Source organism: Leopardus geoffroyi, chromosome A1 (genome assembly GCF_018350155.1).
Source record: "Leopardus geoffroyi isolate Oge1 chromosome A1, O.geoffroyi_Oge1_pat1.0, whole genome shotgun sequence".
NCBI classification, from domain to species: Eukaryota; Metazoa; Chordata; class Mammalia; order Carnivora; family Felidae; genus Leopardus; species Leopardus geoffroyi.
The window spans coordinates 210,663,642-210,691,260 of NC_059326.1; the positions used below are offsets into that span (position 1 = coordinate 210,663,642).

At 39.4% G+C, this 27,619-nt stretch overlaps 1 protein-coding gene across 2 annotated transcripts; it reads left to right on the forward strand.

Moving 5' to 3' along the window:
* Positions 1-396: 396 nt before the first annotated feature.
* On the forward strand, positions 397-27,619 carry LOC123577908 (UDP-glucuronosyltransferase 3A1-like). 2 transcript variants are annotated; one of them, XM_045440333.1, is made up of 8 exons: positions 397-749; positions 3,010-3,111; positions 8,920-9,033; positions 9,711-9,819; positions 11,875-12,406; positions 23,325-23,556; positions 25,012-25,231; positions 27,217-27,619. In XM_045440333.1, the coding sequence occupies exons 1-8, from the start codon at positions 656-658 to the stop codon at positions 27,491-27,493; spliced, it is 1,680 nt and encodes a 559-aa protein (XP_045296289.1). In that variant the 5' UTR covers positions 397-655; the 3' UTR covers positions 27,494-27,619. The 2 variants fall into 2 exon arrangements, with proteins under 2 accessions (XP_045296289.1, XP_045296300.1); XM_045440344.1 differs by lacking the exon at positions 8,920-9,033 and having other exon boundaries at positions 407-749.

Consider the following 27,619-nt stretch of genomic DNA (forward strand, 5'->3'; position numbering starts at 1 on the left):
AGACCTGGCCCTCCAGGGGTGCTGAACATTTAGGGGACACTAGAATTTTTACCAGTAAGTTACTTTCCAAAGAGACTCCCTGAACAACAAGTGTAGGTCATTTTCCTCTGGGAATCAGTTTCTAGGATCTTGAGATAGAACACTGGCAGAGATTTTAAGCAGGTACCTGGGAAAACGGGGCATGGGGATGACAATATGAGGTCAATAGTGCAGTTAGGAGGTGGGGAAATTCCTGGAAAAGTCCCTGATGGGTCTCAATCATCTGGGGGTGGAACTCACTTGGAAGTGACTTCCTAAGGCCCCTCCCATCCTGGTTCAGAGTAGCTTCTCTGCGGAAAGTGTGGTGATTACTCGGACAGAGAAGGGTTAAGGGGATCTCACTAACCCCTCCTTCCTGCTGCTCCTGGTTAGGGAGGGTGAAGACAGAATAGCCAGTGGAGCAAGCACCCAGAAGGAGGAGCAGAAGGGCCAGAAGCTACAAACAGAAGAGAAGACAGGATCCACTTCTCACCTCTTCCCAAGCTGCCTGCCAGCGCATTTCCTTGGCAGCCAGGGCAGCACGTCTTCTGGGCTCACAGGTCGCTGTGCACGACTCAGAGAAGAGCACAGGGCTCTGGGCACTGGACCCCGCTCCGCAGCTGGTACAGGAGGGAACATGGCGGGCCAGCGGGCACTGCTGCTAGCTGGCTTTCTTCTGTCTGGGTTCCTGCTCCCAGAGGCCGCCGAAATTCTGACTGTATCCTCACTGGGTGAGTGCTGGCAGGAGAATCAGACACAGACGCATCCCAGATGCTCAGGCAAGCAACCCTGCCTCATAGGTCATTCTTTGTAGTTTTCCAGAGCTTGTTTGGGTCCCAGGATAGAGGAGGGAGGGGAGAGAGGGAGATGGGGGTCACAGAGGGGTCCCCACTGCTGGGTTGGGGAAGTTAGTTTTGGGGAAAACAGCAGTTTCCTTTCTTCTCTTAATCTGCTCTGTAAGTGCTTCCCACTGTGCATTGCTGGGGCCAGAATTTAGATCCACTGCTGAGCTGGAGATCCTGAACCCCCTACTCCAGGGCGGGGCAGGAACTTTCAGAGGCACACCCTAAAAGTCTGGGAGTGTGCAGTAGTTGCCAATAGAAAGTGGAAGACAGGTCAGTTTCAGGCTCTTGGAAGCCAAGGACAGGGGCTCCTGGGGGCAGCAGCACAAACGGGGCATGTTTCATTAATAGGAAACCTGAAAACTGACTGGGCAGAGGAGGGAACCCCAGACAATCAGTTGGGAACAGCTCTCTTTTTGCCCTTGCTGCTAGAAGGTTTTGAAGGACAGTGAAGCAGTTAATTCTGCATAAACCCAGTTTTGTTTCCTTTACTTTTGCACCAAAGGGAACAGAAGGGAAACAAGAACATTTATCAGGTTGAGGAGGCATCATAACATGGAGTTTCCCTAAGATATATATATATATATTTGGATCCATCCTGACAGGATAGGGGGCTCCCAGAATCACTTTTAGATCCGCTAGAATCTGGGGATCCTGGGCTAGAAGAAACCACAGAGTTCATCTAATTGGGCATCTCCCTTTTTATTTCCTGATAGGGATCCTAAGGGCCAGGGAAATGAGGGGCCTTTTGCAAGAGCACAGCAGACCTCCCTGATGTCACACACCCGGACTTAACCCACTGTTTCTTACCTCAAACCTGTTTTCTTCCCTAGACTCTACTCTTTATGGTGGGGATTCCTAAAAATCAGTATTGAAAAAAAAAACAAACAAACCCTATTTTCCATTTTAAATCTATTTTTTAATGATAGAGGCAACAGAAAAAAAGAGCTGCCTCGCCTTTTGAAATTGCATGTCCCCTGGACTCTGAGAGGGGGCAGGTGTGGTTTGGAGGTGCTTTCTCCCCTTGCCTCTGCCCCAGAATGCACTGGGCTCACCAAGACCCTCAGGAATAAATGCCTCTGCAGGAAGCCTTCTCCCCTGCATCCATTTCTTGCAGTGGTTAAAAGTGATCCAGAGCAGGCACTTGGGTCTGTGTTTTACGAGTCTGTGTTACATCAGACAACACAAGTATAGATGTAAAAAACTAGAGTAATTTCCACAGATACACATTATTACTTTAGTCCTATATCTTTCTCTACTGACCCAATCATCATGAGATCTTTATCTTCCAAGCAACCTCCACTTCCCAACATAGGCAAATTCTATTCCTTTACCCATAGATTCAAGAAAAATGCTCCATGATATCACATGGTTTTAAACATTGATGTAATAGAACCTGTACCATCCCAGAGAATCAAGCTTCTGTTTCCTTAGGATTCCAGGATTTTCCTATGTTGGGTGATGTCCCAGTTTTGCATGCATACAGGATCCTACAGTTCCACCCAAAGGGACCACAGTTATCCTAAATGCTTTAATTGATTTTTAGCAAAATGCAGGCCCCAAGTGAGGAACATTGTCCTATAAATTTGAATCTGAAGAATTTTGCTGTGAGTAGTGACTCTACCCTCTTTTGCTTCTGTGGCTTGGCTTGATATTCACGTTCCCATGTTTCTGGCTTCCACGTTGACATAAATTTCCTGGGAGAGAGATCCCAGAAATAGCTTTGAGTGATTGTCCTTTAGAAACCCATTATTCTCACATACATAGCCTTGTGTGTCAAAATTTCCAGCAAAACAGTTACTTCTTTAGACACGGTATCTCCATAAAGGCAGCCTAAATTTCAGCATGTAACTAGGATCAGGAACTCCCTCAGGCCTAAGCATTAGAGAAGGTCATCTCACTGGCATGGAGACCTTGAATTGCAAAAGGGAATTTTTCATGTAAGATTGCTACATATTACAATTTGGTCAGAAAGAAGGAGGGTATCTGGTCTGGGGTTTACCCAAAATGAAACCAAAGGACTAAAATAACTCATCTTCTACTGACCACCAACTCTATGCTACCTTACCCTGGATTTCCAGATCCCCCACATCAATTTCAGACCCTTTGTTCTCACCTTTACAAAAATAAAATTTTGTATCATTCCTAGGTGGAAGCCATTATCTACTGCTGGACCGGGTATCTCAGATTCTTCAAGATCATGGTCATAATGTCACCATGCTTCTTTATGGAGGAGATTATTTAATCCCAAGTATGTTCTTTTTTTTTTTTTTGGTAATTATTAAATTTATCTACCCCAGGAAAGGATATACAACGTCTCTTGTATAGCACTGCTTAGCACAAAGTCTTTTTTAATCTAGTTGTATTTTAAGATGGAAAAATGTGTGTGTGTGTGCGTTTTATGTTAAGTGCTGGATATCTTACTAGACTGTGTAGACCTGGCCCCCACAATACCATATCTGCATATTTTACCTTCCACTCTGGTTATTTTATCCATTATTTAGCATGGAATATGAAATCTTCAGTGATTATTATAACACTGTGTATCGCACCTTCAATTCTTTCAGTTTTTGCTTTAGATATTTGATGGTCTCTAATTAGCTGCATATATGTTTATAATTGTCATATCTTCTTGCTGTATTAAACCTTTTATTAATATGTAATGTTTTTATTCATCTCTTGAAATTTTTTTATTTAAAATCCATTGTGTTTGATATTTGGTACTTGCATGGAATATTTTTTCCATCATTTCCCTTTCAGTCTATCTTTGATTTAAAGTGAGTCTTTTATAGGCAGAATATAGTTGGATTATGTTTTGTGTGTGTGTTTATGGCTTTTTATTTTTTTTTACTTTTTAACACATATCGTTATTTTGGAAAAATTCAGATTTATGGAAAAGTTGCAAAGATAGTATAGAAGTTCCCACACATCCCTCACCCTTTCCCCCCATTGTTAATATATTTTTATTTTTAATTCTTTTATTAATATGTTTTATTGAAGTATTATTGGCACACAATGTTACATTAGTTTCAGGTGTGCAAGCAACTTGACAACTATGTATATTGTGCGGTGCTCACCACAAGTGTAGCTACCATCTATCACCATACGAAGCTATTACAACTGGATCATGTGATTTTGTCCATTCTGCCAATTTCTATCCTTTGATTGGAGAATTTAATCCATGTATATTTAAAGTAATTACTGATAAGGAGAAATTTACTTCTATCATTTTGCTATTTGTTTTCTATATGCCTTATAACTTTTTCGTACCCCACTTTCTGTATTACTGTTTCTTCTGTGGTTAGTTGATTCCTTGTAAAACGTTAAATTCTTTTCTCATTTTCTTTTGTATATATTCTACCACTTTTTTGTGTGTATGGTTACTTTGGGGATTTTATTTAACCTGCTAACTTTATGACACTCAGATTTTTAATTTATACCAACCTATATTAACACTCAAATATTCTGTTCCTAGCTGGCTTCATCCTCAACCTGTTCAGTTAATGTCACAAAATTACATGTTTATACATTATGTGCCCCAAACATAAATTATCATTAACTTAAATGCATTGGTATCTTAAATTATGTAGAAAATTTGAATGGAGTTACACACAATTTCAAATAATGATAGTTTTTAAATGAATAATTTTTTAATGTACTAGTCTCTTAAATCATGTAGAAAACAACAATGTAGTTAGAAGCCATTGTTACAATAACAGTAGCTTTTATAATTGCCCATCCATTTACTTTTTTAAGGTCTTTATTTTTTCATACACCTTTAAGTTACTCTCTGGTGTCCTTTCATTCTTCCCTGGAGAACTGCCTTGCACATTTCTCCCAGGGGAGGTCTAGCGGTAACAAACACCCTTAGTTTTGTTTATTTGGGATTGTGTTAATTTTCCTTGACATTTGATGCACAGTTTTGCTGGATATAGAATTTTTGTTGACAATTCTTTTTTTCTTTTCTTGTTCTTTCTTTCTTTCTTTCTTTCTTTCTTTCTTTCTTTCTTTCTTTCTTTCTTTCTTTCCTTTTTTCTAGAATTTTGAATATATTGGGACATTGCCTTCTGGCCTCCAATCTTTTTTTTTTCCTTCAAAATTTTTGATTAGATATGTATTGGTAATCTCATTGACAGCCACTTGTATGTGATGAGTCACTTCTTTCTTGCTGCTTTTAATATTCTCTCTTTATCTTTCTATATTTTGATTATACTATATCCTAATGTGGATGTCTGAGTTCATTTTACTTGGAGTCTGTTGAGCTTTGTGGATGTTGATATTCATGTCTTTCATTTAATTTGGGAGGTTTTCAGCCATTACTACTTCAAATATTCTCTCTATCCCTTTCTTTCTCTCTTCTCCCTCTGAGGATCCACAAAGCATATGATGGACCCTTAGGTTGTGTTCCCTTTTCTTCAATTCTTTAATTTTCTGTTCCTCAGACTCAATCATTTCTGTTGTCTTCAGGTTCACTGATAATTTCTTCTTCACGCTCACTTTGGTTTCTTTTTAGATTTTCTACCCCTTTATTTAAAAAAATTTTTTTAAATGTTTATTCATTTATTTTGAGAAAGCAAGAGAGAGAGAACAAGCCAGGGAGGGGCAGAGAGAGGGAAAGAGAGAATCCCAAACAGGTTCCATGCTGTCTGCTCAAAGCCTGATGCAGGACTCAATCTCACAAACCATGAGATCATGACCTGAACTGAAATCAAGAGCTGGACTTGCCTCATTTATCCCTTTATTTATATTTTGCATACACTTTTTCTTTGACTTTCTCCACATCTCCCTTTAGTTCTCTGAGAATTTTTAATGTAGTTATTTTATTTTATTTATTTTTTATTTTCTTAATATAATTTAATGTCAAGTTAGCTAACACACAGTGTATACAGTGTAGTCCTGGCTTTGGGAGTAGAGTCCCGTGATTCATCGGTTACATATAACACCCAGTGCTCATCCCAACAAGTGCCCTCCTCAATGCCCATCACCCATTTCCCCCCTCCACCACACCTCCCATCAACCCTCAGTTTGTTCTCTGTATTTAAGAGTCTCTTGTGGGTTTCCCTCCCTCTCTGTTTGAAACTATTTTTTCCCTTTCCCTTCCCCCATGGTCTTCTGTTAAGTTTCTCAAGTTCCACATATCAGTGAAAACATATGAAATCTGTCTTTCTCTGACTGACTTATTTCAACTTAGCATAATACCCTCCAGTTACATCCACGTTGTTACAAATGGCAGGATTTCATTCTTTCCTATTGTAAGGCAGTTATTTTAAAGTTATTATCTAGTATATCTGCCATCAGGTCATTCTTAGGGACAGTTTCTGTTGATTTCTTATTTTCTTCAGAATAGGCCTTAATTTCCTGTTTCTTGGTGTGTCTTGTGATTTTTGTTGAAAACTGAACATTTGAATATAACAAAGTGTTAAATCTGGATATGAACCTCTCCTCCATTCTCCAGGGTTTGCAGACTTTTGTTATTAATTTTGTTTATTTATTCATGTTCAAAAATTGTTTTATGCTGCTTTTGTGTTGAGGATCAAACCGAGGTATAAATTTCACTGTTCAGTCTTTTCTGAACCTTTTCCTGGGCATGAATGTTTTCCTGGTATGCGTAGCTGTTTTACAATGTCCCAGCTTTTAATGGTTCCCTTTCAAATGGGTAAATTGAGAAAATGAGGGGGAAAGGAGGGCATCAATCTTTTAAGACCCCTGGAAGTCAATTGAGCCAGAGAGGGAAGTGGCTGCAATAATAGAGCATGATGCAGAAACCTTGCTGCCTACTTCTTTGTCTGCATCTCTGCGACCAGAGCAGCAATCAGCAATCAGAGCACAGATACTTGATATTTGGACAAGGTGATTTTTTTGCCCACTCAGGCTCTTGAAACCTGTGTACAAGCTGCTCTATAAACAATGCATACAGCTTCCTGCTGGAGACTGAGGGCTGGGGGATGGGTAGCTGCTACTGTGGAAAAAGCTGAAATTGACTAAAATTATCTGCAATTTACAGCTAAAGACTTCCTCTGGTTGGTGGAAACCATCAATTGGCTGCAGATTTCCCAAATGGTTATTTCAGACAAATTCTGTCAGTGGAATTGTTGTCTACATCAGGAGGTGTGTGTGTGTGTGTGTGTGTGTGTGTGTGTGTGTGTGAACTTTTCACCATTTGCTGTTCTCAAAGTATGTCCAGGAAAGCTCCTTATACTCTCATGCTGGAAATGGAGCCATAATAGGTGTGTCTTGACAGTGTCAGGGATGGAAAGACCTTCCACTCAACAAGCAATTTGTCCCAGGAATTTAACTGAGGTGCCATGGCTTGTGCTTTGTGTAGGGCAGCAGCACATCCCTCTATGTGAGTTACTATGTGCGTGTTTGTGTCTTGACTGAATGGGCTCCACAAATCTCTGCAAAAGGAGGTTGTCCTCAAAGTACTGTCATACATGTGCTTCTGGAGAAAGTTAAATGTGGTTAAAGATCTTGCCAGCAAAACTAGCGAGTAGGGCTGTTGAGGTAGTCCATGAGAAGCCAAGTTACAAGTTACTTGTACCCTTCAAAGGTGAAGGTGAAGAGACACTAGAGCTGAGAGCTTGTTGAAATAGGAATTAAACAGAATATATTACCAAAGCTATGACTGTAAAGAATTTATTAGTTTTAGATATAGTCAGTAATTTCAGTAAGATTGGAAATGGAGGCCATAATATGATCACAGTAATCCACTGAGAGGCTCCATTCATTCAGGGTTAAGAATAGTCCAGTTAGGCTATTAAATGGAGAACTAGTGGGGATAATCACTTCTTCGTTAATGGATCCTTTACAAAAAGGGATTTAATCCTTGAAGGAAGGCACTCTATTAAAACTCTATTTTGTTGTATTAAAACTTTTAATATGTTGGGCAGATCCAATGAGTTCCCTTTGGTCATGGTGTTAGTACTAAAACATTCATTTTATGACTTCTTCTATAGGAGCAACCATAGCTACTGTGAGATAACAACCAATGGCTGTTATGGCTATGGGATATTTAATCCCAGTAGTTAAGACGGGGCATGCACCACTGTGCTCTATCTAATATTTTCTACCTCCTAACAGTATAGAGGTACTTTGATAAATTTTGGTGAGCTCTCATGATATATCTGTTATTTTCCCCAGTACTGACTAAGACGATTAAAGTTGGTCATTGGGGGGATCTCATCCAATGTTAAAAGTAATGTAGAACCTCTGATGTAAGTCACAAAAGCCAATCTGTGTCCTTGCTCTGTTATAATTTTTTTAAAAGTAATGTTAGTTGCCACATATGTGAAAACTGAGCCCTCTGTTTTAATTTCTTTCCTGACTCTCCCATGCTGACATTTCCCATTTTTTGCCCTTCCTTTCATTGTCATTATTTATACTTTGGGGGAGGGTATGCCTTTTAACCTGCTCATATTTATAAGTTCTTCCTCCAAATGTCCTAATTAGCATCACCAAAGCTAAGGGCCTTCTTGCTGGTGATTTTAGAGAACTGAGATTAAGCTGAGTTTGAATTAACCCTTGAATTAACCCCATGAGGGTGTCATCAGTGTTTCCCTTATACTCTGTTAATCAAGGTTTTCTTTGAGCTACAGAGATATCATGAGCAACAGTAGCAAAGGCATTTTCTCGGGTTCTAGTGCACCTTCTCCTTTTACAGTGTGGAGTTCATCAGATGGCATGGTGCTATCCTCCTCACACCGTTCAGTGGGCTTGTAAACTGGAATCAGTCTTAACTCAGAGCACTGTTTATAATGGGGGCAGTCCTTGAGATGTACAACCATTGGTCATGCAGTTCTACCTAGCCTACTGTCAATCACACGGTTCATGCTGGAATCCAGAAACAAAGTGGATTCTGGCACAGAAGATAGGTTTGAGTGAGACACATGGCCAGGGCCACTTAAAGGCTAAACCCATCCTTTTGTTTCTAAATGCCAATTATGGAAGCCTCTGAGTGGGATGGAGGTGCAGGTTCCCCTCATGGGGTCTGGCTTGCTTGGCTGAAAATCTTGGTCACACGAGGGAGGTCATATTGAGGCTTTCTCCTCATTTTTCCAAGATATGTCCCAGAAAGTTAAGGAGGAAATGGAGTTTGAAAGCTGTCAACAGTCCAACTTCAAAAATGGTGCCAGACTCTTTAGTACACATGAGTTATGGGGGAAATGTCGGAATGGTAAGTAGGACTGCAGGGGACTACTCTTGTTAACTTAGCCTTTGCCATATTTTTGGCTGAATGAGAAACCTTTGCATGTGTCACCTGTAAGTAATAAAAAAATATCTCTTTTTTCCTAAAAAACAAAGGACTGGGGAACTGGGATAAAATTAAATCTGTATTTAAATACAAAGTGTAGCACTTACTATATGTGCAACCGTGATGAATTACCTGACACCCCATTTATGTTTGTCTTCTCATCTGTAAAATGAAGAATATCTGTACCTTTACATGAAAGCTTCAAATAGAACTTACTTCTATTTAAGTTCTATATCATTCATTCAATTGAATAGAAGTAATTGAATTATTATAATGTTCTCAATAAATAGTATCAGATCCTATGACTGAAGAAATGAAAGCTTCAAATAGAACTTTACTTTTATTTAAGTTCTATAACATTCATTCAATTGAATAGAAGTAATTGAATTATTATAATGTTCTCAATAAATAGTATCAGATCCTATGACTGAAGAAATGAAAAAGCAGGCAGAAAACCGAAAAACCCTCTAAAAGTAAACATGCAGATATATATAAAATTATTAGGATAAAAAAAACAACTATGGTATCATGCCAAAATTATCTGCCTTGTTGGACTTAATGATATATTTTATTGGTGTTTTTAAAAATTTTTTATTTAGAAAAGAAGGAAAATGCATACCAAGTTATCAGTTGGCTTCTACCTGAGGATCATGAAAAAGAATTAAAGGAACATTTTGATTCCTATATGAAGGAAGCTTTGCATGGCAGGTAATTTCTTTTATTCTCTGATTGAAATTGCTCTCAATTCACTGCATTCAGTGATGCAAATAAATGGTTGGATGCATAGCTATTTGGAATGAGTTTAAGAGAAATGGATTGGTGGATGGATGAGTGGATGGATGGGGAAAATCAGTGGTGGGGGGGGCAGCAGATGGATGGAATAGATATGTTTTGCACTCCCAATCCCTTTGGGTACTGTGCCTCTTCCACTGAAAGCATGAATGTATTTCTGTATAGTGAGGGTGATTGTTCTTTCTGGGTCTTCCTGGCAGCCCTTCACCTACAATGTTTGTGTGTATGCTCTCCACAACACAGAAGGCAGGATAAACAACATAATTTCTGATTGTTGGTAGGCGTATCAGAGCCACCATTTTATACTTACTTTTCCTCTCATCACTTAAATTCAAGAATGGAAACATGCTGATGAGCATTGATTTTTCATACCCTGAGCCATTGTCTTTTAACTCATTTAAAAACCCAAATGCCTTGATGACACACATTGTGATATTAGCTTGAAAGTTTTCATCATTATCTGGGATGTATAGAAAGTTCTTTACTTTTGACAGAAGAGGGAAAAGATAAATATTCATGCCTTTCTGATGAATTATAGTGACCTAACTCCACCTTTCCCTTTTTCCTTAAAAATTTTATTCAGTCATCAATGTGGTCCTAAAATCTGGCTTTTGCCATAAAGCCTTTCTGCTTACCTAAACTAGAAGACCAAATTCTTCATCCAGAAGAGGTGTGTTCTAAAATACTCTCTTGAAGCATTGTATATATCATCTTGTGTTGTTATTCATGATTTTTTTTTTTTTAAAATTTTTTTTTTTTCAACGTTTATTTATTTTTGGGACAGAGAGAGACAGAGCATGAATGGGGGAGGGGCAGAGAGAGAGGGAGACACAGAATCGGAAACAGGCTCCAGGCTCTGAGCCATCAGCCCAGAGCCCGACGCGGGGCTCGAACTCACGGACCGCGAGATCGTGACCTGGCTGAAGTCGGACGCTTAACCGACTGCACCACCCAGGCGCCCCTCATGATTTTTTTTATTATGTCTTGTCTCTTCTTCCCCACTTCATTTCTTTGAAGACATGTTGCACCCACTTATTAAATATGGTGCAGCATGCTGAGCACAGTACCTTCCTGTATTTTAATAGATTAACTTAATTTCAAATATGATGAATGCTGTTCTTTTAAGGAATTTGTAGTTCATTTCTTGAATTTATCCACACAAGTAGCAGTCATTCATTATGTAAAATCATTTAAAAACATAATAGAGAATAATTTCAGCTAATCATCTATCGTCACTTGAAGTTTACTCTACAGTGCACGTGGACAACTGCATATTACTAATGAGCTCTCACCTGTGGGCTTTCAGTGGGCTGACATGGTGTAGTATTAAGTTCTTTCACTACTCCAGGAAAGATGAAATGGAAAGGGTAATAATAAGCTTGTTTGTTTTAACTTGTTTATCTCATAGGTTAGAAAAATATCAGTCTCGGGATTCTAATATTACCATCACAAAGTTCCTTGTGTCAGGCAATTTCTCAAATGCAGACTATATAAAATTTAAAGAAAAAATGGGCTATATTATCAATACTGATGGACTCTGTACCAAGTTACTTCCACAGGTAGGCTGAGAAACAAGACAGTCGCTCACGAACTGGAGTGTACAGGTGAAAGTTAAAAAGAGCATCACAGAATGTTTCAAATAGACATGGAACTGTGACGTCTGCTACAGTCAGAGATGGCTCCCAAACTGGATGGCTCTTGAATTGGCCTGGATGGGGTGGATGTGATCACTGGAGAAAAGGGAGGGAATGAAGTGAGAACATTTTAGGAAGCAGAAACCCCAGAACCAAGTGACTAGAGCAGAGTGTTCATTGGAGACTGGTAAAATAGGTGGGCAGCTGCCAATATGGTCTTACTTACTTGGGATATTTTCTTTGAACCAAAGATTCTCCTATATATTGTGAAATTGCCACCTTCAATGAATATTTGTCATTACTGTTTTATTGTTGTTTTTTGTTTTGTTTTTGACAGAGAAGCATTTGACACCTTTGTAAAGTTAATGGAACAATTGGGGATTCAATGCAGTGATTTGCTAAGGAGAAGTGATATCATGGATTCCTTAAAAAATGAGAACTTTGACCTGGTATTTGTTGAAGCATTTGACTTCTGTTCTTTCCTGGTTGCTGAGAAGCTTGGGAAGCCATTTGTGTCAATTCTTCCCACCCCATTTGGCAGTGTGGACCTTGGGCTACCAAACCCGGTGTCTTATGTTCCGGTATTCCATTCCTTGCTAACCGACCACATGGACTTCTGGGGCAGAGTGAGGAATTTTCTGATGTTCTTGGATTTCTTCTTAAGGCAATGGCGAATCCAGTCTACATTTGACAACACCATCAAGGAACATTTCCCGGAAGGCTCTAGGCCGGTTTTGTCTCATCTTCTAAAGAAAGCAGAGCTATGGTTTGTTAACTCTGACTTTGCCCTTGAATTTGCTAGGCCCCTGCTTCCCAACACTGTGTATGTTGGAGGTTTAATGGCCAGACCTGTTAAACCAGTACCACAAGTAAGTGAAACCTTAGCACTCAATAGGGACTTCATGTAGAGCTCTTCAGTGTAGAGTTGGTGGCTCCCTTGCCAGTGGAAATTGGGAGTGAAGTAGGATGAGACAAACAAATTTTTCTAGTTTATTGTATTGTATTGTACTGTATTGTATTGTATTTTAAATTTAAGAAATTTTTGAAAGTATGATATGAATTATTGACAGTAGATACCATATTGTGCCTCAGACCTGTAGATCTTATTGATCTCATTAAACTTTATAACTCTTCCTCCATTAAATATTAACTACCTTTTTTCTCTTTATCCCAACCCCTGATATACACATGAGAATGCAATTTCCACTTTTTATTCTATGAACTTGACTATTGTAGATGCTTCATATAGGTGAAATCCTGCAATGTTTGCTTTTCTGTGACTGGCTTATGTCACTTAGCATAATGACCTCAAATTGCATTCATGTTTTTATATATTGCAAAATTTCCTTCTCTATTTCTTTTTTAAAGTTTACTTATTTTGAGAGACAGAGAGTGGGAGGTGGAGAGGGAGAGAGAGTGCAAGAGAGAGGATCCAAGGATGTTCCCCGCTGTCAGTGCAGAGTCTGATGCAGGGCTCCATCTCACCAACCATGAGATCATGATCTGAGCCAGTATCAAAAGTCTGATGCTTAACTGACTGAGCCACCCAGGCGCTCCCAAATTTCCTTCTTTAAAGACTAAATAGAATTCCACATGTATATGTGTGTGTGTGTGTGTGTGTGTGTGTGTGTGTGTATAATTTCTTTAACCATTCATCTTTTGATGGACATTTAGATTGTTTCAACATTGTGGCTATTGTGAATAGTGCTCCAGTGATTATGGGAATACAGCTATCTCTCTGAGATTCTGATTTGCATTCTCATGTGTATATACACGGAAATGGAATTGTTGGTTCATGTGCTGGTTCTATTTTTTTTTTTTTAAGAATGTGCATACTGTTTTCTATAGTGTCTGCACCATTTTGCATTCCCAAAAGCAGGATGCAAGGGTTGCAATGTCTCCATATGCTCAACATTTGTTGTCTTTTATTTCTTTTATAATAACCATACTGACAGGTATAAAGTGATACGTTACTGTGGCTTTGATTTGCACGTCCCTGATTACTAGTGTTGTTGAGAATTTTTTCATATATCTGCTGGCGATTTGTATGTTGTGTTTGGATAAATGTCTATTCAAGTCCTTAGCCTATTTTTTACTGAGGTTATAAGTTTTTTTTTTTTTTTTTTGCTATTGAGTTTTAGTCCTTTCCTATACATTCTAGAGATTAATCTCTCTCTTTCTCTCTCTTTTTTTAAAGTTTATTTATTTATTTTAAAGAGACAGAGACAGCCAAGCTGGGGAGGGGCAGAGAGAGAGAGGGAGAGAATCCCAGGCAGGCTCCATGCTGATAGCTACAGAGCCCGATGTGGGGCTTAACTCATGAGCTGTGAGATCATGACCTGAGCCAAGATCAAGAGTCAGACGTTTAACCAACTGAGTGACCCAGGCGCCCCCAGAGATTAATCTCTTATTAGGAATATGGTTTGCAAATATCTTCCATTTGTAAATGTCTCTTTACTCTGTTGATTGTTTCTTCTGCTGTGCAGAAACTTTTTAGTTTAATAGAGTCTCACTTATTTTTGTTTATTGAGTTAATTTTGTTTCTGTTGCTTGTGCTTTATCATTGAACTCATTGCCAAGACCAATACCATGAAGTTTTTGCCCTGTTTTCTTCTATGAGCTTCACAGTTTCAGGTCTGGTGGGGAAGGGGCAAAGGCAGGGGGACAGAGTATCTCAAGTGTGCTCTATGCTGACAGCAGTGAGCCTGATATGGGGTTCAAACACACTAACTGTGAAATCATGACCTGAACAGAAGTCAGATGCTCACACTGACTGAGCCACACCCCCCGCTCTAATGTTTAAATTTTTAATCCATTTGAATTTTTGTGTGGTGTAAGGTAGGGGTCCAATTTTATTCTTGTTCATGTAGCTATCCACATGACCTGGTTAGGGATTCTGATGAGAGGGTGTTTTCATAACTATTCACTGGCTTTGGTGAGACTGGTTACACATTTGCCTTTGGTGCACTACTCTTTCATTTAGTTTCTGGATTCCTTACAAGGGAATTTGACCATGAAATATTGCTGAATTAGCATGTTTTTCAGGGGAAGGAGCATCCAGAGCTTACTCTGTCATCTTGTTGATCCCAGGGTCCACTTTCAAGGAAGCCCTTGCTAAAAAGGTCATGGAAGTACTGTTAGGTACATGGCTTTGATATTGCAAACCTCCTTAAATAATGGCCCTAAGCTCTTCCTATGTCTTACCCTCGTCCTAGCCTTGCTGGTAAAAATGCTTCAATAAGTTGATATTTTAATTTCTACTTTTTATGATCATATATAGAATAATTATGTTGTGAGAGGACACCACAGTTAAGGATTTTAAAGGAGATTAGTTATCCATGATGAAATGTAAAAAAACTGAGACATAATGTAATGAGGCAGGATTGGGTGTGACTGACAAGACCTGCAGGCATAATCTCTAATGTCTCCTTCCTATAAAGGCCTGGTTCCTGACTCAGCCTAGATTTTCTGATTTGATTGATCTTGGATTGGGTCTAGGTAATGTAATATTTACATGCTACCCAGGTGGTCTGAGGGAGAGCCTGAACTCAGAACTACTGCTCTAGAAGTTTTGAAAAATGTGGAGAGCTAAGATTAGTGGCTGCCTGTTGCCTGTAGGTAGGTACTTGGGTGCTATTGTATGGACATTATCTCATATATTGTATGTCATGCCACCTTGAGAGAACTGTGATGATGTCCAATTTTATAAATGAGAGGACAGACATTCATGTGATATACATATTATTCCCAGTACCATTTAGCTCAGAGCAGCAAAAGCCCAGATCTCACCTAGGCACCAAAATCTCTAACCTTCCCCTACTGATCTTGCATTGAGTGAACAGAAAAAGTTGGGGAATGATTCATGGGCAAAATGGACTTTGGTTCATGGTGGCATTTCTTAAGAAACAGAACTGGGAAGAAAGATACACCAGGTTGAAAGAACAGGTGGCCCCAGGTGTGGAGGTATAAGTAAGATGGCCATGAGGCTGGGTTCTCTTGGTGACACTGGCCAGACCAGTGTAGCTTAAGATTCAATTATACAAATAAAACTAGGCCAAAACACAAGCCTTACCTGACATGATGGTGGGTCAGGTCTTGGAAGTGAGACAGGAGTTATTAAGGAAGAGAATAATGGAAGTTAAAGTGTGTAATCCATGAGATAACAGATGCTTGCTTTGAACGATTTTTCTTCTCTCCTTTCCTACTTTTTTCTATTGAAATCAAATAAACATATAATAAATTTTACCACTTTAGCCATCTTGAAGGGTATAGTCAGGGGCATTAAGAACATTCACATTGTTGTGCAACCATCACCTGCATCCATCTTTAGAACATTTTCCTCTTCCCAAATGGAAACTTCATACCCACTCGATAGTGACTCATTATTTCCTCTCTGCATCCAGACCTTGGCAACCACTATTCTCATGTTGTCTTTATGAATTTCACTATTCTAGGTGCATTATATGGGTGGAATCATACAATATTTGTTCTTCTGTGATGCCTTGTTTCACTTTGCATAATGTTTTCAAGATTCATGCATGTTGTACCATGTGTCCAAATTTCTTTTCTTTTTAAAATGTTTATTTATTTGGGGGGGGGGGTAGAGATGGAGGGCAGAGAGAGATAATCCCAAGCTGTCTCTTCACTGTCAGTGTAAGGCCCATGTGGGGCCCAATCTCATGAACTGTGAGATCATTACCTGAGCTGAAATCAAAAGTCCAACGCTTAACTGACTGAGCCACCCAGGTGCCCTTGAATTTTAAAGCTGAGTAGTATTTCACTGTATGTATATACCATATTTTTTATGCATTCTTCTGTCCATAGACACCCTGGTTACTCCCAATTTGGGCTATTGTGAATAATGCTATGAACAGTAGTGTTCACAAATATTTGTTTGAGTCCTTGCTTTTGATTCTTTTGGGAATATGCCAAGAAATGGAGTTTCTGGAGCATATGATAATTGTATATTTATGTTTTTGAGAAACTGCCATGCAGTCATTCACAGTGGCTGCACCAGATTACCTTTCCACTAACAATGCATAAGGACTCTAATTTCTCCACAACTTCACAAACACTTGTAATTTTATATTTTTGTGTTTTTTTTTTTTGTTTTTTGTTTTTTGTTTTAAAAAATTTTATTACTCACCATCCTAATGGATGGGAAGTGGTGTCTCACTGTGGTTAGATAAGAATTTTCCTGATTAGTGACGTTTACCATTTCCTAACCTTATTGGCAGTTTGTATCTCTTTGTTCAATATCTGTTCAATATCTGTTCAAGTCTTTGCCCATTTATGAATCATGTTTGTTTTTTGTATAGAGTAGTTCTTTCTATAATCTCTTATCAGATATGACTTGCAAATATTTCACCCATTCCCCGGGTTGCCCTTTCACTGTGTTGATAGTGACCTTTGATACACAAAATTTTTCTTTTTGATGTAATTTTTTATTATATTGGCTGTGCTGTTGGTGTCTTATATGAGAAATCACTACCCAATACACTTACATGAAGATTTCTCTATTTTCTTTTAAGAGTCGTATGTGTATAGCTCAGATTTTTAGGTCTGTCATCCGTTTTAAGTTGATTTACCATATGGTATAATGTAATGGTTGACTTTCAGTTTTTTTGCATGTGGATATCCAGTTTTCCAATATCACTTGCTGAAAAGACTGTCTTTTACCTAATGAATGGTCTAGAACCTTTGTCAAAAGTTATTTGACCAAATATACCTGGGGTATTTCTGGACTTTCTATTTTATCTTATTGATCTACATATCTATCTTTTTTGTCATACTACACTATTTTGATTACTGTAGCTTTGTAGTAACTCTGGTATCAGGGAATGTGGGACTTCCAACCCTGTTCTTTTTTCCACATTGTTTTGGGTACTCATTGTTTTTGAAATTCCACATCAGCTTATGATAGGTTAATATTTCTGCCAGAAGCAAATGTTGTTCACTATTGATAGAGATGCATGGTGCCTGTGGATCGCCTTGGGAAGTACTGGCATCTTTAAAGTATAAGTCTTCTAATCCGTGAAACCTGAATTTTGTTTCCACTTATTTGTGTCTTCTTAATTTCCTTCAACAATGGCTTATAGTTTTCAACATAGTTCAATATAGTTACCTCCTTGGTTAAGTTTATTCCTAACTATTTTTTTATTCTTTGGATTGTATTGTGAATGAAATTGTTTTTCCAATCTCCTTCTTGAAATGGTCATTATTAATGTAATGCAATGGATATTCTGAGCTGATTTTATTTCTTGCTACTTTCCTAAATTTCTGTTAGTCATGACACATTTTTTTGTGTGTGTGAGAGAGGAAACTTAGGATTGTCTGCATATGATATCTTGTTATGTGCCATTATTTCTTGGTGCAATCTTTCTATTCTTTCCTCTCTCATTCTCTTGAGAACTCCATAATGCATATATTAATCTACACAAAGGGGTCCTGTGAGTCCCTTACACTCTATTCATTTTTTTGCCCTTTCTACTTTTTTCTCTTTAGACTTGACATTTTAGATGTCCTGTCTTTAAGTGTACTAAGTCTTTCTTCTGTCTGTTTTGGTCTGCATTGAACTACCCTGGTGAATTTTTCAATTCAGTGATTATATTTTTTGTTTTGAATTTTTGCTTTTTTTGAAAAATAATTTCTGTCTCTTCTTGCTATTATTCTCTATTTGTTCATATATTGTCTTCCCGATTTCCTTTAGACCTTTGTCCACTTTTTTTTAGCTCTTTGTCCATATTTAGTCAATTTAAAAGTCTTTGTTTAGTAAATCCAATGTCTGTTTCTTCAAAGAGGGTTCCTGGAGATTTATTTCATTCCTTTAAATGACACATTTTGGCTTTTAGTCTCTCTCTTTTTTAAATATGTCTTGTGATCTTTTGTAGAAAGTTGTGGGCATTTGTAAACCCAGTCACCTCTAGTTGTGTTTGCAGGCTGCCATGGAACACCTTCACTAGTTAGTGGGGAATGTTTAATACTTTGGATAAGCCAGGGCAGACAATTTAAAGTCTCCTTAGGTATTTTCTGAGCATTTTTCCTGTCTGGACGTTTGTGTATGCTTACATTCATCTGATTCTTCCTGTATACTTGGCCAATTTTAATGTCTTACGTTCCCAAAGAGTCTTACCCAGATTCTGTTCAGGGACATAGATGTTTTGTTTGTCTTGCCCCAAGATTCTAAATTCTGCAGTATCCCTGCAGGTTTTACATGGCATTGTGCCCTCTATTGCCTTGCAAGACTCCCACCAACCTGATATCTGAGCTATATTGCCATTTCCAGTCAGAGCTCTGAGCCTGGTGAGATCTTAACTTGTCACCTGGGAGCCTACAGAGTGGCTACAATGTTGCAAATTATTTCATTTCTTCTCCTCTTACAGAAGGCAGGGCTACCACTGCTGCCTCTGGACCATGGCATGCCACTTCAGGAAGAGTGTGGGGCCAGAAGAGTAAAATTGCCATGGAAATTCTCACCATTCTGAGTGTGTGTGTTTTTTTCTACCTGAATGGGCATCTGTTTGGTTTCGGTATATCACTGACTATTTTCCCAAGTCATATAAAATTATCTGAGTGAGTCTTTAGCCTTTTTTGTCCTTTGTTTTTTCTGTGGGGAGCTGGGAGTACTCAGCTTCTTATTATGACGTCATGCTCTGCCTTTGCCAATTTTAAATTATAGATTTACACTGATCTTATAAATGTCAAGTGACAACAAAGCTGGTTTTTACTGGTCCTTTGGGATGATAGTTTTTATAGTGTTGTGCTGGATGGAGTTAAGAAGGGCCAGAATGGTACAACGAGGGAAGCTGGAGACAGTCAACAAATACAGAGGAAGGAAGATTGACAAAGGATATGAAACTAATTTTTAGGGTGTTAGATCATGAACTTCTTTAAGAATCATCTAGGGTGGCTATGTGCTAATTAAAATCAGACAAAATAGACCAATGTCAAACCTTTTACAGGATATAAAAGGTATTTTATAACATGTCTAATGTAACAAAATCAATCAGCATGATGCAACACATCTATAGAATGAAGAGGATTTAAAAAAAAGCTCATCATTTCAAGAGATGCAGAAAAAATATTTGACAAAACTAATGTCCTTTCATGATGACAACAGTCACAAAGCTAGGAGTAAAGAGGTATTTTTTTTTTTTTTAATTTTCTTTTTTCAACGTTTATTTATTTTTGGGACAGAGAGAGACAGAGTATGAACGGCGGAGGGGCAGAGAGAGAGAGGGAGACACAGAATCCGAAACAGGCTCCAGGCTCTGAGCCATCAGCCCAGAGCCTGACGTGGGGCTCGAACTCACAGACCGCGAGATCGTGACCTGGCTGAAGTCGGACGCTTAACCGACTGCGCCACCCAGGCGCCCCAAGAGGTATTTTTTGAACACAATAAAGAGTATTTATGGAACACTGACAGCTTTAACATCGTACTCTATGGGATAGACTGAAATCCTGCTGCCTCAGATTGGTAGTCTAAGATGCCCGCTTACATCACCGTTATTCAAATATACCCTACACAAAGCAAGTAGGCAAGAAAAAGAAATAAAAGGCATCCAAATTGGAATGGACAATGTAGAAATGGTTTGATATTCATATGACATAATCTTGTATATAGAAAATCCCAATGAATTCATACAACTTGTGTTTTCATACACTGGCTATGAACAATCTGAAAATGAAACCAAGCAAATTAGTCTATTTACAACAACACCTAATTAAACTGAGGAGGTGAGAGACACATACACTGGACACTACACATTTGCTGAAAGAAATTAAGGAAGACCTAAATAAATGGAAAGACATCTCAAGACCATGAATTGTGATACTTAATATTGTTAAGAGAGCAATACTACTCAAAGTGATCTACAAGTTTTACCTAAGCCTTATCAACATTTGAGTGGCTTTATTATTACTTTTTTTTTCTTTTTTGCAGAAATGGAAAAGCCAGTCTTCATCTCACATTGAAATGTAATGGAATGCAAGTAGCCAAATCAACATGGAAAGAACAGTGTTCGATGACACACATCTGTGACCAATTCATTTGTGACAAGGGTGCCAACAGCAATCAATGGAGAGAACAGTCTCTTCAGCAAATGGTGCTGAAACCACTGGATATTCATTCCCATGAAAGAGAATATATTCCACGCCTTCCTCACACCATATACGAAAATCAACTCAAAATGGATCAATGGCCTAAATAAAGAGCTAAAAGCCAAAAAGTTCTTAGAAGAAAAGAAAGGACTAAATTGCATGGACTTGGACTTGGCAATGAATTTGTAGATGTGACATTGAAAGAATGAATAACAAAAGAAAAAATAGATAAATTTGACTTCATCAGAATTAAAAGCTTCCGGAGAAGCTTCTCCGGAAGGTTTTAATTAAAGGGGACATTTTCTAGAAAATGAAAGGACAACCTCTCAGGTACCAGGCGAGTATGTACTCTCTTGCTGCTTTTCATCCTCATCTTGGAGGTCCTAAGAAAGTAGTAGGAGAAAGAAAAAGCAATAACAATCATGTAGATTAGGCAGGAAGAGTTAAAACTGTTCTTTCTCACAGATGACATGATGGTCCATCTAAAAAATCTGAAAAGTCAAGAAAAATATTTCTGGAACTAGCAAGGAATTATAGCAACATTAAAGCATACAAGTTTAATATAAAAAATCCATATTTTTCTTGTATATCAGCAATGAACAGGAGGATGTGAAATTAAAACCACTCTACTATTTATATTTCACCACTAAATATGAAATCTTGGGAATAAATACTAACAAAACATGTACAAGATTTATATGGAGAAAACTACAGAATGCTGATGGAAGAAATCAAAGAGCTAAATAAATGGAGAGATACTCCATGTTTATGGGTTGGAAGACTCAATACTGCTAGGTGTTAGTTATCTCCAATTGGATCTATAGATTCAGTGCAATCCCACCGAAAATCATAGCAAATTATTTGTGGATATTGATAAATGGATGTTCAGATTTCCATGGAGAGGCAAAAACCCTAAAGGGCCAACACAATATTGAAGATGAAGAGCTAAGTTGGAAAACTGACATTAATCAACTCCATGACTTATGAAATGGCTAAAGTAATCAAGACAGTGTGCTATAAGCAAAAGAACAGACAAATAGATCAATGTACTAAGAATAGAGAGTATACATAGATCCACACAAATTTAGTCAAATGATCTTTGGCAAAGCTTTAAAAGAAGTACCATGGAAAGAAGACAGTCTTTCCAACAAATGGACACAGTTCTTACATCTTCAAACAAATTAACACAAAGTGGGTCACAGACCTGAACATAAAATGCAAAAGTATGAAATTCCTATGAGGTGACATAGGAGAAAATAGATGACAAAGTGCTTGGTGATTGTTTTTAGGTATAAAATCTAAGGAATGTTCTATGATAGGGTTGATAAGTTGGCTAAGTTTATTTTAAAAATAAAGAAGGTGTGGTTTCTGTATACAATGTAATACTTCTTGGCAATTTGCATTTGCAGCAACGTGGATGGAACTGGGAGGTATTATGCTAAGTGAAATAAGTCAATCAGAGAAAGACATATATCATATGTTTTCACTTATATATAGATCTTGAAAAACCTAACAGAAGACCAGGGGGGAAGGGAAGAGTAAAAAAGTAATTACAAAGAAAGAGAAGGAGGCAAACCATAAGAGACTCTCAAATATAGAGAACAATCTGAGGGTTGATTGGGGAGGATGGAGGAGAGGGGAAAATGGGTGGTGGGCATTGAGGAGGTCACTTGTTCGGATGAGCACTGGGTGTTGTATGTAAGCGATGAACCAAAGGAATCTACCCCAAAAACCAAGAGCACACTTTACACACTTTATGTTACCCAATTTTATAATAAATTATGTTAAAAAAATAAAAATTTCTGTTCTTGGAATTACCTGTCAAGGGAATAAGAGGTGGAGACACAGACCAAGAGTAAGTATTTGCATAGATAAACCTGATAAAGACTATTATTCAAAATGTAATACACACAAATACACAACCATATATATAAAATACACAAATAACTCTTAAAACTCAGTAAGAACAAAAAAACCCCAATTAAAAATTTTTAAATGGGCCAACCACCTTACCAGAACTCTTATCAAAGAAGACGGACAGATGGCTCATAAGCATATGAAGGAGACAAATGACAGATATTTCTCCAGCATCTACCTCAGCCTCCAGAGTGCCTACTGCCCCCTACTGGGCCAGGAGAGCAACTGGCACTCACCCAGACTGTAGCACCTCTGGTCTGTCATTGGAACACTCCTAAATGGCCATATCTCCACAGACAAGGATGAGGGATGAGGATGACCCTGGTACTGGGCCATGTTCACAATGAAGAAAGAGGTTCCCATCACCTCAACTTTCCTCTTCTTAAAACATTGTTATACATGGAAGTCCTGTATCTAGATGTCGCTGCTATAGTATGCATTAAGTGCCTCATGTGCAATGTGGGCGATTGTGGTAGTGGCTGGACACCTAAGGCTCTCTTGACATTTATTTGTGATTATTGAAAGTATTTGTATGGTATGGTGTGTCCTGAGGTCTCAGAAAAATGACTTCAAGGCCACCAGAAACAACAGATATGAGCAGAGTGCAGAACCTCCCTAGCTATCCTCAGAGCTATGAGAACAGTTATCAAGACAGTGAACTCTAGGCACTGACAGGAGGGTGTATTCGGTTAATAGATGTCTTTCAATTCACAGGTGTCTAGGTTTCAATGAACAACTCTGTTCACATACTTTCCTTTCTTACCACTACAGGAATTTGAGAATTTTATCAGCAAGTTTGGAGATTCTGGTTTTGTTCTTGTGGCCCTGGGCTCCATGGTGAGCACCTATCAGTCCCAGGAAGTTCTCATGGAGATGAACAGTGCCTTTGCTCATCTCTCCCAAGGGGTGATATGGAAGTGTAAGCCTTCTAAGTGGCCCAAAGACGTCAAATTGGCAGCAAATGTGAAAATCGTGGACTGGCTTCCTCAGAATGACCTCTTGGGTAAGGACTGACAAGTTCTATTTCTCTTTTTCTACTTATGTCTCTTTAGAGCTCCACGGGGCAACTCCATCACTATGAGAAAGGGATGTTGGTAGCTAAAGATAATGTTTAGAGGACAGGAATGGACCAGCCACTTGGAGTTCCTGGGAAATCAGGCTATACGTCAAAAATGTTTAAAAATGCCGTGCTTGCTTCTTCCTTTCTATTTCAGTCCTGATATTTTCAGTCAGAAGTGATATTTTTGTCAGGTTATTTTAACCCTAACATATTTGCACTGAAGAACGTTATCCAAACCTAATCAAAGACGGCATGTGGACTTTGAGAACACACATCAGGGGTCTTCTTGTCATTGCTTTTCCTGGGCCTTTGAGAACCTGTTAGTCCACGTGCCATTACAGACACCCCCCCCCCACACACACACATGTTAACACATTCTCCTATGCTACAAAAGGTATAGTCATACTTTCAAAAAATTGATGTTGATGGTGTCTGAAGGGTGTGCCAAAATATCTGACTGTCAAGGTAAGTAACCTGTCAGCCAGTCATTTGGTCCATAAAATTGTCTGAGAATAGTTCCTTACACCCCAAGGTTTTCTTTGTCCTTGTGCCAGTTTTTTGAGCACCCTAGCTGCCACCACAACTGAATACCTCAGAGGTTCACCCCAAGATTATTCACCCCAAGGCTCACAAACATATTGGGAACTTAAGATAGAGTGTTCTGCATATTTTTTTTTCACAAGGCATGGACTAAAAAGGATTCTGATTTTCAAGGAAACACCAATAGATTCTGATGCACATCCCTGTTGAGAGGCACTGTTTGAGATGAACTCTTCATTATCAACACTTGTTTTGGTTTTCTCTAAAAAAGAGTAGAGTAGCACACAGGAACTGGAAAGACTGAGATGGGTGGTCCATCACGCCCTACTTTAGAGGATTTCTTATTAAATTGAGGAGAAAGCACATGGAGTGTATGTTTGAGGAATGCCAGGTGAGATGCGATGACAATAAAAGTATTAAGACTTCAATAAGAGGAAAATAATGGGCAGTGAAGGAGAGAGGGTAAGACATGGAGAGTGAGAGACAGAAAAGAGACAGAAGGAGACACAAAGAGAGCAGACATAAGAAAAGCAAAGAGAGAAACAGGATAGAGAGAAGAATGGATGGATGGATAGGTGGATGGATAGTTGGGAGGAGGAATATGCCTTGCTTAACACTGTTCTCTGCAGCTTTCCCTTGGCTCTGAGTCTTAGATGGATTGACTTAGAGGAATCTCTGTACACAGACAAGGCCAGAATCTTCTATCTTGGAATATGCACGCTTGAGTGTGTTCAAAGCTGGATCAGTAAATCCATTTTCTCCACCATACCCTGAAATCCCTTGGTATTTTCCTCTGCCCTGATGCTTTCCCTGGTGTTCTGAAAGTTTTCATGCTGAAATATTCCTGATTTACAACAGCTCACCCACGCATCCGTCTTTTTGTCACCCATGGTGGGTTGAATAGCATAATGGAGGCCATCCAACACGGTGTGCCCATCGTGGGGATTCCAGTCCTTGGAGACCAGCCTGAAAACATGGTCCGAGTAGAAGCCAAGAAGTTTGGTGTCTCTATCCAGTTAAAGCAGATCAAGGCAGAGACATTGGCTCTGAAGATGAAGGAAGTCATAGAAGACAAGAGGTATGCAGCTCTCTGAACTTGTCATTGAGACTAAAAGAAGATATGAAATACGATGGGTACTGTGTGGCACTCTTTTGCAAAAAGGCAAAACTTTAGGGACAGACAATGATATGCATATGATACTAATACCTGTTCTGTTTCCTCTGAGAGTATGACTAGGTATTTAGGTTAGATGCTGAGAACAATTTTCTACCATAAGTATTGCAAAGACTCTGACCTATTTATACTGGGTCTCAGAGAGGCGTTATATTTTGATGCTGCTTATAGAATTTCACTGAGGCAGGAGGTCTCCTTTTTGTCCCCCAATATGCCACACTGTTTCTCCAGCCTCAGGCCCTTTGTCAGTGCTGCTCCCTAGAGCATCCTTCCTTCTCCTCTCAGGACTGGTTCCTTCATGGCCATTGGGCTCATCTTCAATGTCCTCTCCTCAGAGAAGTGGTCTTTGTCTGACAGTCCTAAATGCACTCCTCTCTCACCCCCTTCAATTGTAATTTGTTTTTTCTTCTTAACACTTCTCAGGATAGGTTACTACCCCATTTCTTTGTGTTTTTGCTTTATTGTGGGTCCCTCATATTAGAAAGTAGAGAGTAAGCCCCCTTGGATGGCCAAGTGTGTCTGTTTTTTCCCCTGAGCTCACCGGGCCTAGCACAGGGCCTGCCACAAAGTAGGTTGAGATGAATTTCTGTTAAGTGAGTTGGTAGAAGGACCCATGATGTCTTATGTAAATTCCCATCCAGCACAATGATCTGATAATGAGGATGGGTGGAATATCTTATTAGCATCTTCAGGACATCTACCCCGAGTCAGGGGTATGTTACATCACATATATCTTACGTATATATATATTTTTCCTTTAGTGTAGCATAAGCCTCCTGGGAAGAGACTTTTCCTTACAGCTTAATCACTGTTTTATAGTTTAGCACTTTTTGGCCCTAGGCATGGATCTTTGCATGAAGGCACCAGTTTGAACTTTTCAATGTGACCCAGCTAGACTGTGGCAAGACCAGTGGTGTAGACTCTAAGTCTAAAGTTCTTTTTTTTTCCAGCAAAAGAGCATACGCAGGATTAAAGCGAGAGATGGCTAATGTCCGGGAAAAAGACAAGAGCCCCAAATAAGGGTCCTTGTCCCATATATTCAGATTAGAAGGCTTGCGAATGTGATGGGTATACACAGAGAGACAAAGAAACTGTGAACATTAACTTTTGGACGTAGGGGAAAAAGGAAGTTTTGAAGATATACAGTGTTTGGGGTTTGGGTCAATATAAAACAAAATCTGGGTGCTGGGCAGATGGGTAGATGGTTGTTAACAGCAGACAGAAGGCACCATGCCTGTTTATCTTAGCTAGCCTAGAGGATGAGACAGATAGGGGAAATAACCTCAGGGTTAATAAGACATCTTTTCTTTTGTTAACTATCTTCACTCTGGGCTGCTTCGCCTGCGGCACAGTGGTCCATCGTCCAATTCACCAATTTACCTAACCTGGCCCCATTCTCCTGTGAAAGCAGCTTTTCTGCTATAGTACTAAACTGGGGGTGCTTCCACCCTGAACATCTAATCTTGGTTATTTCATATACCTATGTATTGGGCACCTGTGTGCTGTTTCTATTTCAGGCCTTTGCCTCTCCCTTTCTATTTTGGAGGCTCTGCACCCCCTCTCTATTTTGCCTTTGCACCTCCCTATTTCTGGCACCTTTCTGCCTCCCTATTCTTGGGGTGTCTTTGCACCCCCTATTTTTGGAGTGCCAATCTGGTTTACTGAAACTCGGGTGTGAGCATTTTAGGACTTTGTATTTCTTTATGCCTTGTTAACGCATTGGTGTAAGCCCAGGGGATTCCTAAGCTTATCCCCTACAGACCAGGCCAGCACTTTTCCTTGAAACTGAGTCTTCTGTGCACATGGAGGAAAGAATGTGTGTATGATACGTTGTCTCTAAGTCTTTTGAGGCCAAAGGAGTAATGCCCCGCCTCTGTGTCTGCCAACAGGTACAAGTCAGCAGCGGTGGCCGCCAGCATCATCAGGCGCTCCCACCCCCTGACCCCCGCCCAGAGGCTGGTGGGCTGGACCGACCACATCCTCCAGACAGGGGGTGCAGCCCACCTCAAGCCCCATGCCCTGCAGCAGCCGTGGCATGAGCAATACCTGCTGGATGTCTTCTTGTTCCTGCTGGTGGTCACCCTGAGCACCCTGTGGCTCTGCGGGAAGCTGCTGGGCATGGTGGCCATGTGGCTGTGTGGGGCCAGGAAGCTGAAGAAGGCCTGATGGGGGTGCAGCCTTGATGGGTATTTGAGTAGCCACTGGTTCTACAAAGTCTCCAACCATAAAGGAAACCCCTAGTGTCTCCCTGTATTCCACCTGATGGTGGCACATAAATTGCTCTTCAATGCT